The sequence below is a fragment of the Bos indicus x Bos taurus genome, chromosome 11, assembly GCF_003369695.1.
Source record: "Bos indicus x Bos taurus breed Angus x Brahman F1 hybrid chromosome 11, Bos_hybrid_MaternalHap_v2.0, whole genome shotgun sequence".
NCBI classification, from domain to species: domain Eukaryota; kingdom Metazoa; phylum Chordata; class Mammalia; order Artiodactyla; family Bovidae; genus Bos; species Bos indicus x Bos taurus.
The window spans coordinates 32,737,010-32,753,133 of NC_040086.1; the positions used below are offsets into that span (position 1 = coordinate 32,737,010).

General features: G+C 37.7%; 1 protein-coding gene across 26 annotated transcripts in view; it reads right to left on the reverse strand.

Annotated features, from left to right (window-relative positions):
• NRXN1 (neurexin 1) overlaps positions 1–16,124 on the reverse strand; it is a 1,214,076-nt gene that overhangs the window by 738,220 nt on the left and 459,732 nt on the right. For 17 of the 26 annotated variants that reach the window (XM_027555248.1, XM_027555233.1, XM_027555262.1 and 14 more), the window contains 3 exons: positions 15,794–16,095; positions 13,671–13,694; positions 12,504–12,665 (listed from right to left, as the gene is read on the reverse strand). In XM_027555248.1, the coding sequence (XP_027411049.1) occupies positions 12,504–12,665; positions 13,671–13,694; positions 15,794–16,095 (488 nt within the window). The remainder of the gene's footprint in view (positions 1–12,503; positions 12,666–13,670; positions 13,695–15,793; positions 16,096–16,124) is intronic. The other 9 variants (XM_027555254.1, XM_027555252.1, XM_027555243.1 and 6 more) reach the window with 1 other exon arrangement.

Below are 16,124 nucleotides of genomic sequence, written 5' to 3' on the forward strand. Positions count from 1 at the left end.
GCCATCCAACCATCTCATCCTCTGTCATCCCCCCTCCTCCTGCCTTTCCCCTCATCAGGGTCTTTTCCAATGAGTCAGTTCTTCACATTAGGTGGCCAAAGTTTTGGAGCTTCTGCTTCAGCATCAATCCTTCCAATGAGTATTCAGAACTGATTTCCTTTAGGACTGATTGGTTGATCTCCTTGCAGTCCAAGGGACTCTTTAGAGTGTTCTCCAACACCACAGCTCAAAAGCACTAATTCTTTGGCACTCAGCTTTTTCATGGTCCAACTCTCACTTCCATACATGACTACTGGAAAAATCATAGGTTTGACTAGACAGAGCTTTGTCAGCAAAGTAATGTTTCTGCTTTTTAATATGTTGTCTAGGTTGGTCATAGCTTTTCTTTCAAGGAGCAAGTGTCTTTTAATTTCATGGCTGCAGTCACTGTGCCCATTTATTTTGGAGCCCAAGAAAATAAAGTCTGTCACTGCTTCCATTGTTTCCCCATCTATTTGCCACTAAGTGATGGGACCAAAAGCCATGATCTTCATTTTTTGAATGTTGACTTTTAAGCCAGCTTTTTCACTCTCCTCTATCACCCTCATCAAGAGGCTCTTTAGTTCCTCTTTGCTTTCTGCCATAAGGGTGGTGTCATCTGCATATCTGAGGTTATTGATATTTCTTCCGGCAATCTTGATTCCAGCTTGTGCTTCATCCAGCCCAGCATTTCACATGATGTACACTATATATATAAGTTAAATAAGCAGGGTGTCAATATACTGCCTTGATGTACTATTTTTCCAATTTGGAACCAGTCCACCATTCCACATCTGGTTCTAAATGTTGCTTCTTGAACTGCATATAGGTTTCTTAGGAGGCAGGTAAGGGGGTCTGGTATCCCATCTCTTGAAGAATTTCCCACAGTTTATTGTAATCCACACAGTCAAAGGCTTTGGCATAGTCAATGAAGAAGTAGATGTTCTTCTGGAATTCTCTGTTTTTTTTCTATGATCCAACCGATGTTGGCAATTTGATTTCTGGTTCCTCTGGGTTTTCTAAATCCAACTTGAACATCTGGAAGTTCTCGGTTCATGTACTGCTGAAGCTTAGCTTGGAGAATTTTGAGCATTACTTTGCTAGCATGTGAGATAAATGCAATGGTGTGGTAGTTTGAACATACCTTCCTCTAGGGGGGCTCTTACTCAAATTCATATTGCAAAAGCAGTATTTCCCTAAATGGTTCCTTAATGCCTCAAATCCCCCAACTGTTTAATTTATACCCAAGGAAGAGTTTATTTCCTTTAGGGCATAATCCATTATGTTACAAAGTTGTTACAATGTAAATAAATACATAGAAATCTGTTTAAGTTAGCAAATTGTAGTAAAGTAAAAATAACCCTGAATAAACCATGGCCTAAAAAAATGTGAAAAGTGTACATGGAAAATTCAGCATAAAAATATTACCATGCAAAAATAATAATTAACCCAAGTAGACCTGCACATAGTGATTTTCAGCACTTTTGGAAAGGAACAAATTTTGCTATGAAAGCAGTACTCAAAATCAAATAAAGGTTAGGAGACCTAGTTTAAAATTGTTATTAAAACACACAGGTATTTTACTTTAATGGTCATGGGCGTAGTTCCAACTATTTCAGAAGCAAAAGCTTATTGCTTGGATAGTAAATACAACTGATCCCAAGGCTATATTTGCCACTAAATTTAGAATGTTGGGAGGTTAGCCCTGAAGGGATCCTGGTGGTTTATCTGCCCTTGGTGTAATCTGACACAAAGATCCTGATGTCCATCTCCTGCAAAAGGCTGAGCCCAAGCAGGAAGTATAGGAGAAGTGAGCCTAGGAGTGTTTTCCTAGGGTCTTGTCATTCTGAGATGCTGAGGCTCTGGGTGTAAGCCTCAGGGTCATTTCTAAGCTACTTAATTGTATACTGTTTTATATTTAATATGTTTAAAATGCAGATCATAGTTGCAATTGAGGTTCATTCTAGCCATGTTTAATGCCAATCAGAGCATAATTGTGCATCATGCAGTCAATGACGGGAGTTCCCAGGGGGAGCTAATGGTAAAGAACCTCCCTGCCAGACATGGATTCGATCCCTGGGTCGGGAAGATCCCCTGGCACGGTAACTCACTCTGGTATTCTTGCCTAGAGAATCCCATGGATAAAGGAACCTGGCAGGCTACAGTTCATGGGATTGCACAGTCAGATATGACTGAAGAGACTTAGTGGGTGCACACAGTCAATGATGTCAATAAAATAAAGGGGCTGAGGTGCTCCAGACGAGTGATTTTCAAAGTTTAATTTGCATATGAAATCACCCGGGTATCTTACTAAAATGTAGATTTTGATTTATAGATCTGGGGAGGAGCCTGAGGTTTTTCATCTAACAAGCTCCTAGGTGATATTGATGCTGCTTGTTCACAGGCCATACCTTGAAGAGTAAATCCTTAAATGGGCTAAGAATTGCTGCTGGGTTTATTTCCTAGCTGCAATGCCATTGTTTAGAAATTGTTCTATATAAATTCTATGTAATTTTATATAAATATTTTGATTAATCCAGGATAAATCAAAAAATTATTAAACAATAGCTGAAGGTAATGTTCATGAAGGATGGATGGCAATCTTAGAGAAGAAAATGTTAACAAAAAGGTCAATTTACTCTTGCAAGCAAACACTGAAGTCTTACATATGAGACTGTTTTGTCTACAGATGGTGAGTGTAGGCAAGGAATACAGTGATTGTGTTTGAAAAATACTGTAATGTGAAATCTGATGATAATGATAAAATCCTTAAAAAGTAAAAAACACAACTGCATTTAAACCATAAAATTGGACTATCTCCAGTTATGAAAAATATACCAATTTTTTTCTAAAAAATGATGAGTTTCTCAGTCATCTTTACTAATTTCTGCTGCTGCTGCTGGCTATTATAATTTAGGAGAACAAAAGAGGAAAACACATTGGCTAGAGTCAATAAACAGTGTTTCTCCTGAATTCTTTTACAGATGAGTATTGTGGCCTTGATGATGTTATAAATAATTTGTGGCATTGAAGTCAATTTCCTCACAGAGCTGTTGGGAGAGTTAAATGAAATAATTTTTAAAATGAGATAATATGTGCAAAATCTCATATACGTGTCTGAAACCCAGACAATTCTCATATTTTACAGGGCCCAGTGCAAAAATAAAAATGAAGGGTCCCTTGTTCAAAGTTACTAAGAATTTCAAATGGCAAGAGGAAGATATTAAACCAAGTGCAGGGTCCTTCTGTATGTGGGGGCCCTGTGTGACTACATAGGTCACATGTCCACAAAATATATATGTATTGGTCCATTCCTATCTGCAATATAATCATAGTTAACACTCATCATTTATTGAAATAGTCCAGTATAATGGGTACTATGCTGAGTCCTTCAATTACATACATTCACTTAATCCTTTAGAGTAAAGGAAAAAGGAAGCCAGAAATATTAAATTACTATTCTCAGGTTACACAACTACCAAGTCTAGGGAGCCAGGGCTTGAACCCAGGTCTGTCTGATTCTAATGTAATTTGTCATAACTAATTTAATGGAATAACAATCTATAACTGGTTACTATCATCCCATTTGACTCAAATTTAGAAACTTAGTTTCAGAAAAATATAAATGTTTGATGGACAATTCATTCATCATGATTTTGATTGGATAACCTATGTCAACCTAATTATCATATCCTGGCACTTCACACAGACCCAGATACCTAGTAGATAGTCATATCATGTATATAGAACTAAACTGAACACTCAGAATCACCAATTTGTCTGTGTGCAGAATACTCAACAAAGATAAAAAAATCTCATTTTCCTATTATTTAAAAATCACATGCTTCAAATGATAACAAAATTATTTTCACTTTAAAGTAATTAGTTTTAAATGTGTTTCAATAGTGATGAATCTCCTGGAAAAAAAAAAAAAAAAAGACCAATTACCATGTACAGGAATAATTTTCTTCCAAACATAGCACTTGATCCAAAGAACTAAGTGAAGAGTAAATCATCTCATAATAAAAATTAAGATGAAGACTAAAATATTCCCTTTGTTTTGGATGGATATTAGATTTTTAAAATATGGTTCATACTTAGCAAAGTACAAGCTTGCATTTCTATGGAGCTTTTCTTTTCTAATGTGTTTTTTAATCCTTCATATCATTTTATCTTTTCTATTCTTTTCTAATTCTGAGAGCAGAGCTAATTCATTGTGCTTTAATCTCATACAATATCATGCCCATTATAGAGTTGAGCAAAGAGAGACAGAGAGGATAACCCAGATTACTTTGTCACCTTCTCTTTGAAAGTATTACCAATCACCTCTGGCTGAATTAGTAACAGCTTTCACTGTACTTTAGAGCAATTTCCACTGCCTCAACGAAGGTACCTGTAATGTAATTTTCTGTTTCTTTGTCAGGCTCTTCTTCCAGATTTCTAAGCATGTTGTCTTATTTATCGGTATGTTCCCGGTATCTACTACAGAGCCTAGCACACAGTAGGTATTGGCTAATGTTGATTCACTGAATGCACACATGCATAAGTGAACAGAACAATTTAAACAGGGTACTGCAGTAGGTGCTGAAATTAAGAGGAAATGTTTAGTTTTAGACATTATTCATTATTGCTTTCTGCTGGGCTAGAAAAATGTCATAGTCTATAAAATGCATCAATTCCTCTGAATTAAAATGTCATCGAACCTCCTACCCAACCATGTTTTGCTAGCTTGATATCTGAAAGCACTACAATGCATTATGCCAACTGCTGATATAGTTCCAGGCTATGGGGCATCTGCTGAAAATGATGGAAAATAAAAATTCTGTGGGTCCCCTAGAAGGGAGGTTACTGAATTCCAGACATGGACTCACCAGATGCTTGGAGACTAAAGAGCTGAGTTCCACTTCCTCAGGGACCTGAGCAGATGGGACCCCCTGAATCCAATCTCAAAGAGGACTGTCTATGGCAAAATGCCTGGTTTCTGCCCCAATTGCTTATTTCCCTGTCCCCAAGGCTACAAGGCACAGAAGCAAATTTACTCTCGACAATCTATGAAGCCAATACTTTATAGAAATCTAGAAAGTACTTCCAAATGTATTTTTTGTGCATCCCTGTTCAAATGGTTGGCTACAGAGTTCAGAAATTGATGACAAGCATTATTGCCTTATTTACATCCACAGAGGAAGAAGAATATGCAGACTTACAGAGTAGAGAAGACTTTTACAGAGGTGACATCCTAATACCAGTTAAAACTGTGAGAGGAAAAGTCCCCCAGGAAGCTCACCTATAACTGAGCATTCAAGAAATAAATATCTCCTGCTCTTTCTCCTCCCACTTAGACATCTCCTTCTGCAACATCCTAGGAAGCTAGGCTGTGTTTTCTTTGGCCTCAAGATTGTTATAAAGTTCATTCCATTTAATTATACCTTAATGAAAAGACTGAGAATGAGGAAAGATAAGTGAAATTACATTATGTGTAAAGAAAGCAACATAGAGCAGCAAAGGAGAGGATTCTGTGGTCAGATTAGTTAAGGTTTAGGTCTTGGCCCTGCTACTTAGTAACTGTTTTTTCCTAGGTCAGTTACCGAACTTGGCTTGTCTCCATGTCCTCATTTGTCAAATATAAATGGTATTACTATACTTTTATCATGTTCGGAGAGTTACTTTTGAACATATAAAACAAGGGAAAAATGACAGTGCACTGCTCTAGGCAATTTAATAATAAAAGTAGCACCAAAGATAAAATGCTGTAAGTCTACATATATATATATTTTTCCTCCCTGGCCACTATGTTTCAAGTACTGAATATCAAGTTGTTTCAGAGTTTCATCCTTTTATTGTTTAGGAATAAATTATTATGTTTGTTATGTTGCTGATGCCCTCAGTAAAATGGGGTAACTCAGTGGATGCTGTAGACATTACATGAAAAATAGAAAATACTTAGTATATTATTATTATTACTATTCTGGAATATACCAACCCTCTTGCCCTTTTATAATAGCTCTTTTAATATCCCTGTGTATAATGCCTAGTATAACCCTACCCACAACTAGGGACCACAGAGTTTATATTACTGGAGTCGTTTGGATGAGCACATTCAGGCAATGTGCTCTAACTAGGAAAAGTACTCAACTTAGGGATGGAAAATCAAGGTCATGGTTCAACCTCACCACTCAGAGACATGTGTTCTGCTAGGATCTCAGAGTCCTCATTTGTATAATGAGGATATTATTATTATTACTATTACCTCATAGGAGTTCTTGAAATGACATCCTTAAATAGGAAAGGGGGTTGTCTGACTTAAAAGAAGCTGTTGGTCTGCTATCTTAAACATGAAAGGAGGCAAGGGTAATTGACCTATGTTTGCATTCTAGTGCTGACAATTTATTATAGCAGAAGACTTGAAACACATTTCATTAATTCCACGATCTGAAAGAAATTAGTCAGGGCTTATAATAAATCAGGTTAATGGTACATAAGGATTTGTCAAATTCTTTGACATTCTCTTGCTTTCTTGTTAAAGTTTAAAAAGCAAACTGCCATCCTCTGTATTTTAAATCAGATGGAGAAAATTTATTTTCTTTCTAGACTAGAAATTTAGCCCAATGCTGTAAGTCAATGTGCCTCCTCTGCAGTGAAGGCTAAACGAAGCTCTCTTACAAGTCACTAAACCACAACCCTGCCTCTAGGAATACAGCACCGAGACAGAGGGTGACTTCTGTTACAGGAATTCCTTTGTATTTTCATACAGTCTCTTATTTGGATGGCATTAGTAAAATATCTCCCAAAATAGTTACACTGAGGACATTCTGAAAAACATAAAGTAGAACTTAGTATCCTTAGTTATATAATTATACCGTGAGTAAAAATACATGGATATGTATGGAAAATGGCTAGGAAGAAGTGAGATGGAAATGCAAAGACAGTTCTCTTGAAAAGAATGAATGAGGCATGCAGAAAGGTTAACATAACTACACTGTAAAAATACCCACCGATATATAGACTGTGACAGTGTAATGGGAGAGGAAAGGCAGAAACTATCTCAGGGATCAGGGACCCCAAGAAGGAAGAGTCTGGAGGAAATTGAAACCTGGGAGAACTATGTTTAATCATGACTTTGGATCTCCTATGAGGAAGTCCTCTCACATAAGAATCCTCCCTTTACCCAAGTTGCATGATGATCAACGAAGATCTCTTTACCCTCCAAAGTCTTCACTGATGTCAAATTTCTCCAACAGGTCAGACTTCTACTTCAAACTTGGAAAGATTACTTAAAATGAAAATAAGTATGCCATGGATTTTTGTTCTTACATGTAAATGATACGCACTCTACTCTCTGAGTCACGAGGAAATAAGAACAGGATACCACAGAACCCACATTTGATGAGGTGGTTGTATCATAGAAGATAAACTGAGAAGCCTTCACAATCTTCTAAAGTCCTGTTGCCCTCCCAGAAGGATAGGAGTTAAGAGGTATTTGCGTGAAGGAACCATTGCACCTTTTTCCCAGTAATGATACTGGTACATTGTATGACCCACAGCAATGCCACTGCAAATGGCAGAGGGGATCATGCTGATCACACGCGGTATTAACTGTTTTTTTCACAGTGGATGAAAATGCTTGCATAAGAGGATATTTTCTGAACTTCATCCACATCACAGCCTCTTCTAAATTTTTACTGTGAAAAGTTTCTCAGTGTAATTAAAGGCTGCACTGATCTAATTAGGTTGATGAAATTTTCAGTAGGGATTTGATTCCCCCTAGCATTTCAATTATTTATTTATTTTTTTAGAATCTTTCTTAGGCTTATCCCAAGCAACTGTCAGTGGTAGCATTCTACATTTTCTTACTCAGGCAATGTCTCCACTCACACAATGTATATTAAGACCTTCAGCAAGGACACATAGCTAAAAACAAACTTCAAATAAAGCATTCCAAGTCATTTTACTGAACACAATCCTTTCTCTCCTCGTTGACTTCATTTCCCTACTAACAAACTATGTTGAGTCATTTTCACTCTGCAGGAGGGAAATAGGTGTTTCAAAGCATTATGAAGGCACAAAGGGACTAAGAAATGCATAATAGCAGAAGGAGATTCTGAGGCAAGATTAATACGGGGCAGCATGAGCCTTCCTTGTAAGTTATTTATTGCAGAAGCCCTCATGGTGAAAACGCTGCAGTAGAAGCACATGTTAGTGCATTTTCCACCATCTTGGAATATTAAAACACAAATGAACAAAAACCTCTAATGAGCACCTTAGGAATCAACGGTGAGACTTTTACACACACACACACACACACACACACACAGAGCTTTCTTAGGAGTCTAAGGTGAATGGGCAGGACTATAGATGTCCTCAAATAGACTCCGTCTCACCTAGACACCATGATTTAACTTTCCACAGCATCTTCTGAATCTCTCTACTGTTAGAGTAATCACTCAAAAACTGGCTGCTGGAAAAACTAAATTTAATTTTAAATGATCTTTTTAAGCAACATATATTTCAGGTTTTAGTCAATAGCATAAAGAATGCAAAGAATATAAACAATGCTTCAGCCTAAGCATGATTAGTATTGCTTTGATAAAAATCAGATTTTTTTTTAAAGTGTATTTTCACAGATCTATCACCCTCCAGGAATTTCATAGATGTGGGCTGGTATATGGGTAATTTATTATTTATAATTCTTATTCTAACTCCTCAAATTTATATTCTTGAAAGTAGTTTTCAGTGACCTCAAACGTTTCTCCCAAGTCTTTTCGATTTATGATGAAAATACAAATATTTTTTTAAAACTACTTTGATCCTCTTATAAATTCTTGGCTATTCAAAGCTCCTTCTTGGTTTGAACAAAGCAATATATGTAGTTCAGGTTATATTTTGCCAAATTATGTTGAAATAATTTATTTTAAAATTTGTTAATCACTAAAAAACAAATTTCTTAATGAAGTTGGCTGCTCTCCATGCAAACTGAGTCTCATTTCAAAAAAGCATTATTGAATGCCATATAGGTAAAGCCCTAACTTCTAGCTACTTCTAATAAACACTAGATTATGGGTTGTTGCAAAGTAATTTTTTTTTTTACTTTAATTTTCCAGGAATAGAGATGTGAATTAGTGAGAGTGGTAGGCCATCTCTAGTTTTGTATCTTGAGATCTTGAGTGCCACTATTCATAACAAAACAGAACCAGTGATACAAGTAGTATGTTTTATCTGACAATATTCTGTATTCTAATCCTGTTACCCCTTCATTATTTTGAGGTCAATAACCTCTAGGTCTATTTCCCCATTTCAAGATAAGGAGGCTGGACTTGGAAAGTGACTTCCTGTTTCAATACTCCAAAATTTCTTCTATGATTGCAGACATGGTATTATTAGTGTCTCCTCCAGAACTGGTTATCCTAAGGGGGATCACATACTAGACTGAAAATAAAAATGTTATGAGCCATACAAAAATCATAATTAAGGTTTTACATAACATTCTACAGGGCAGAAAGCCCATGACAGAGTTAAGGAAGGCTCATATGGGCTTAAAAGAGATGGGGTGAGAATGAATGTGGGTGTTTCTCTCTTATCAGCAACTCTACAAAGCTCACCTATCTGAGATAAGGTGATGCAGCTCAAAGCCTATGATACTCTGTCACAATTTCATCTCAGTAGTAGGAAGAACAGAGCATTCTAAACAGATACTTAGACTTGGATGGAGACTAGGAACCATCTAAAATCTGACCAAGCAAAGTGTGCTATGAGCTGATCAGGCCCATATCCTTCCATACTAGTGTGTCAGGAGGAAATAAAGTATAAGTGATTACACATTAATAAAACACTGGCAGGACTTGCTCCAAACACATATCTTGGTCTGTAGAGGAAGAGATGTAGGAAGTACCCTATCAGTAAGGCTGATATCTATCCTAGACCTACAGAAACAGTAACATGAGTGAATCCACATTGTTTGGACTCAGTAGATGAAGTCGCACAGAAAACCACTTGACTCGGTTTTTGTGGTTAAAGACTAATTAAAAAGATAAGTGCAAAATTCATAAGCAACAAGGATATAGCACAGGGCATTATAGCCATTATTTTGTAATAACCGATAATGGAGAATGGGGCCTCCTAGGTTGCCCAGTGGTAAGGAATCCACTTGCCAAGCAGAAGACATGCAGGAGGCTCAGGTTCAATCCCTGGGTTGGGAAGATCCCCTGGAGAAAAAAAAAAATGGCAACCCACTCCAGTATTCTTGCCTGGGAAATCCCATGGATAGAGAAGCCTGGTGGGCTACAGTCCATGGGGTCACAGAAGAGTTGATTCAGTGACTAAAATAACAATAATGGAGTATAATCTGCAAAAAAATACTGATCACTATGTTGTACTTGAAACTAATATAAAATTGTAGATCGACTATAATTAAGAAACGAGATGAGTTGTAAAGTGTATCAACTACTCATTAACACAAAGATATTAACGTGAGATATAGTTCAATTTGAAACTAATTTTAGATTAAGGCAATCCATTGAAGACTCATACACACAGGAAGTTGCCTGGCCCAAACTGAAATGTCAGAAGATGATGAGGCACAGTTGAATTTGGGTGATCACTGCAGAAATTCTCATGTTTTTACAGGATACCCGGAAGGGCTCTTTAGTTAGATTTCAGTTTCCTTTCTTTTTCCCAGTCATTAGCAAGACTAACTTACCACAGAGGCTGATGATAGGTTGGAGAGATCACAGTAAAAATGATGTAGATGGTTAGGGTTATATTCTGCCCCCACCCCAACTCCCATCTCCAAAAGAAAGATCCAGGCATCATATTGTGAAATCTAAGTATGTTTTCACCATGCTTCTCCCTAGCCTGAAGTGCGTTCTCCATCTCCAGCATCAACAAATCATAATTATCCCTCAAGATGCTCACATCCTGACCTTCTCTGGGTCTTCCTTGTCTACTAGATCCCCATTCATTCACTCTCATTCATATTCAAATGGGTATAAGGGTACCACACAATTGAATATCTCATTCCTCACAGTCTATATTACATTTCTGAAAATTGTTTCTTTTTGTAACAAACTTGAGGGTTTACACAATCTTCTAACAAATATTTCTGTTAGGACACTGTGTATTATGGTGGCTAAGGGTACACAAAACTCTGAAATCAGACTGTCATGATTTATGCTTTAAAATTTGTTAGCCATGAGACCTTTGCTCAAGAAACTTACCTGTGCCAAACCTTAGGTTTCTTGCCCCCAAAATGCAGATAATTACTACTTATATTGTGGAGATCCTTATAAAGCTCTTAGGATTGCATCAGGTGCAAAATAAGAGCTCAGAAAATGCCTATTATTATAACAATAGTAATAACTATTAAGATTTTATTATGCTCACAGAGCTTAGTGCAGTCTTAGGTCATGTTACATATTTGTAAAAATTAAAAGGTCTTTTCTGAGAGACAATCGATCCCTACCACCACAAAGCACAAATACTTCTTATATACACATTCACATATTAGGCAATGCAATACCCAGTATATTTATATAAATGGAAAACAGGTCAGGATAATTTAAGCACTGATAGTTTTTCACTGATGCTTACCTGAAATGAGTTTGATTAGAATATTTTCTTTAAAATAAATGAAAGCACATCACTGCTTACCAGCAACATCTATGGCTAATCAATAATAAATTCAAAGTTATTAAATTTTATATTTTATAGGTCTGTACCATTAAACTACAGCCATGTAATGCAAAAGGAACTTCTGGATCTAGCAGCCAAAAGAAATTGGGTTGTACCTGAATGAAAACAGGAAGCTTTTATGGAAAAATATTCATACAAGTCAAAACCCAAGGACATTCCTAATTTTTTTCTTCTCATACCCCAACAAGTTCTAATCCTATCAAAAGTTACAATCAACAATGACAGCTGAGAATGAGGGATGAAATTCTTGATATCTTTTAGCCTGAAAGCTTCACTCAGGCAAACATCAAGTTAACTCACAAATGAAACATCTTTACTTCCTTCAGAACATGGTAAAAATATAGGAACAAAGTTTATTTTATCATTCCGATTTATTTTGTGCTTGTTGAATTTGGTCTCTTTTAGCCATTTTTTTTTTCTTTTTTCCTGTAATGCTCAAATAAGTCACCACTGAATATATAACACCTAAGGCATTTGTAGAGATGAGCAAGGTGTTTGGCTTAACTCTAAATCCAATATTTCTTTATGTCTGACTTCCTTTTATAGAGAATATGACTGCCTATGCAAATCTTAACTGTGGATTACTTATAGACTATAAAGATGAGGAACTTAATTCCTTGATAATGTTCTATGAGCTTCCCTCATCCCTCCAAACCTATAAAAACCACAGTGGAATATGCAATTCAAGGTTGTGCCCTTTGACACCACAAACATCAGGTCTTCAGCAAAAGTGCTTTGAGTCTGGATCTGAAATGATGAAATCATGAATTAGAAATGATTCTGGTGACAGTGATATTTACCTCTTTGAGACAACCCATAAAGTTGTTACTGACTGGTGACCCTGGAAGGTCTGCTGTGCTGGGACTGCCTCCAACATAGAAAAAGTCATCAGACCCCAGCATGGTATAATCTTCTTGCGTGTAGCCCGTTGTGGTAAGAATCCCATCCACTGATATTGTCACCTAGATAACAAAGCACAGGGAAAGGACACGCTATACTCAGACCTAGATACTGTAATCCTGGGATATGCCTGTGTTGTGTTTTGTTTTGTTTTTTCATTTTGCTTTTTGCTTTTTTTTTTTTGGTTTTTATTTTTAGACCTATGGCGGAACCCATTTTCATGTCTGTTTGAGGTTTATTCTTGGATTCTATTCAACTAGCCCTAAGAGGTCTAAACTAGTTAGAGAGTTAACTGGTTATTGAACTAGTGTCAGCATCATCCCTATGGCAACTCAAAAGTTATTTAGCAGACACAAAAATGGTGTTAGTAAAATGCTTCCTAGGTTAGTTTTGCTGGTGTACATATTAGTAAAGTTTAGTCGTCTGTTATTAACTAATCACACGTGCACCTTGTTAACAGAAAAGGCGCAAGCTCTTTCCAGCAATGTCACCGTTATTGCGCAGCAGTTGTCCAGCATGCAAGTGCCTGCGTCCATGCCAAAGGGGAGGGGGGCGCAAAACAACCAGTGGAAGCGGCACACGCTGAGGTGCACATGCAGGAGGGACAGGACAGTTCAGAAAGGAAAGGAAACCGGGAGAACCAAAGGAAAACACACAACTGCTCGATGAGGAGGGAAAGATGAGTGGGTGTGGCATCTCCAGCATTCCCAGATCAAGGGTGCATGCCATGCGTCATGAATGGTCTGAGGCTGGCTGAGCTTGCGGTCACTCGGGCCAGCCACCATTTTGTCTTATCCCGTGTTAAACCACAGCTGGATGCAAAACGTTCGAAACGTTAACGATGCCCCTACAGGTGAGTTGGAAAACAGAAGTTGACAGGAACAGGTAAAAAATAAGAAGGTCAACAACAGATGAAAAGAAGGAGGTCAAAGTAAGCAGAAGAGTACCAACCGCAGTTCCTCTTTTGTTAATGATGTCTACAGTTAAAAGAAAGAAAGAAAACACACGGCAAACCCAAAATAAGAAACAATTAGAATGATATCTACCGAACAATGTAGTTTGTTTACCATAGCGTGTCCAATGCCTGAGTGCTTTGTGGAGAAGGGGGGAGAAAGGAAATTAAAAACTGTGAACAAAATAACGATCGTTACTTAAAAAATATGATGGTCTCTACCATGTTAGTACATTTTTTGATTCAGGTAACGGTTAGTAGAATGAAACATTCCATGAATGACATGTTAGTTATTAAGCATGTTAGTAACATAGAAAAAGGGCAAAAAAATTTTACAAGAAAAAAGCAGACTAACAAATAGGCCTCCCACAGAGGTAATATTTTTCCTGCCAGTATTGTTCGTAACTTGCTATGAGACAGCAACAGACATATGGCAATGTTCCTTTGTCTCCCTGAGTATGTCGGACAGACATTTAAAAAGACTAAAAGGGACTCAAAGGCCTAAAGCTCATCAGCTGACCACTGCCACCTTCTGCCCAGAAACGGCCCCTCCCCCACCCTGGCCCACCCAGCCCCTGCAAAGTCATAGGAATTGGTTGGCATTGCCCTACTACTCAATTTTACAGCATCATACAGGGACTCCTCCTCAACTCCAAAACTTCCTTCGGTCATATTGATGGACTTTAGGATCACAGTTTACTGCAATGAAACAAAGCAAAGATCCTGACACATAGAATGAGTAGAATGGATTTGTTTTTAATCTGTCCTGCCACACATGCACCCCGGCTGTATAACTGCAGTTTCCTTGGAGCTACCAATTCGCAGTTTGGTTTGTAACCTGAGCAAAGGCAAATCTAGAAAGTGGGCTCCTCAAGCCCCACCCTTCCTTCTGTGCTTCTCTCAAATGAGCCTTCGGCCTCTTGGTGAGAATCTGAGAGAAAAATAAAAAGGGAGAACTAAAGAGACACACGGGTAAGAAGTCTGTGGTCTACAGCTACCCTGATGGTGGGAAACTCTCCCCCAGGGCAGGGGGGAAACATGCAGGGCCCCTCCCGTGACACTAAGGCCTCTGAAAGGTCTTGGAGGGTCTCAGGAATCCTTTACTTTCACTCCTCTGCCTCAGCTAGACTAACCCTGCACTCCTAAAATTCCTGGTTGCTTCTCTAGCTTGGACAGTTTAAGCCTTTTAGAAGCGGGAAAGAAAAGGTTAGTCAGTTAACAGCTCAGAAAGAGAAGGCTGTTTTAGTAAAGGAAAACCAGAGACAATCCGGTCATTCTGCAACTGTTCAGAGAAACAACAAATATGTTAAGGATATTAGTTTGAGATCAGCATGTACTGCAGAAAAATTAGTCACTGTCAACACTTTACAAAATGGTACATTGTAATATCATAAAATTTCAAATAGTAACCAAAACTCATCATGTTCAATATATAAGGACAATCTATTCACTTTCATCTGAATATATATATGTATATACTGTAATAATATGTCTCAGTTAAAAGCATACAGTATATGGGGCCCCATAGATAGACTGAAGAAATGGTATTTTTCTAAAATGTAGACACTTGGAAGAATTTTTTAAAAATATAATCAAATAGAAATGGGCAATTACAAGATGAACTGGTCTCTGCAGAGACATCTGGGGCTTAACATAAGTGTCTGTGCTAAAAAATAAAAATATCTTCATAAATAGATTCTTGAGGAGATGTGGAAATCCCCAAATTCATTTTCCCCCTTCAGGGGCTTTTTCTGTCCTCATTTCAGAGATTGGGCTGGGGAGGAAGTAGGGATCGACACAATCCTGAATCACAAACACATTGTTGTTTGATTTTTCTTTTTTTTTAACTACAAAAAAGGAACTGTGATTTAATGATCCCAATGTACATGCTTTCAAATGATCACCATGAAAACTATAATTTAAAATCAAATAAACAAAAAACCAAAAACACAACAGAATCACACACGTCACAGGAAGGGCAGGTCTCAGGGATGACCTTGCAGCCCTCTGGGAAACTGTCACATGTTGATGAGTCAAAACAGCCTTTGGGCCCCTGGAACTTTCTAGATATGCCCCTGCTCAAGTATGGCAGGAAGATTTATCTCAGAAGAAGAAAAAGCTAATTTGTAAGCGACTCTGAGGAGCCCTATCTCATGTTGTTAGGGTTTTCAAGTACCACACAAACACAGCTGTAGCGAGAAACAAAGCCAGTTACTCTCTTATCCACTGCGCTGTTACCTGACGCAGATTCCTGGTGACTTTCACATCATGCCAGGCATTATCATTAAACTTTCCATTCACGGGCTCCACCAGTGCTTCAAAGGCCCCTGATCCCAAATTAATGACCAGAGAGACAGCTCCATTTTTCAGGGCGAGATTGACATAATCGGCTGATTTCCCGGTGTGAAGCATCAGTCCGTTCCTCTGAAGGGTTTTAAAGGACAGAGTTATTTCATCGCTGCTGCTTTGAATGGGGTTTTGAGACAAGTCGTAGCAGAAGTATTCCGATCCCTTGAAAGTGGCAATATATTCTTCTTTTCCTGGAGGAAAACAGATACACACATGCATA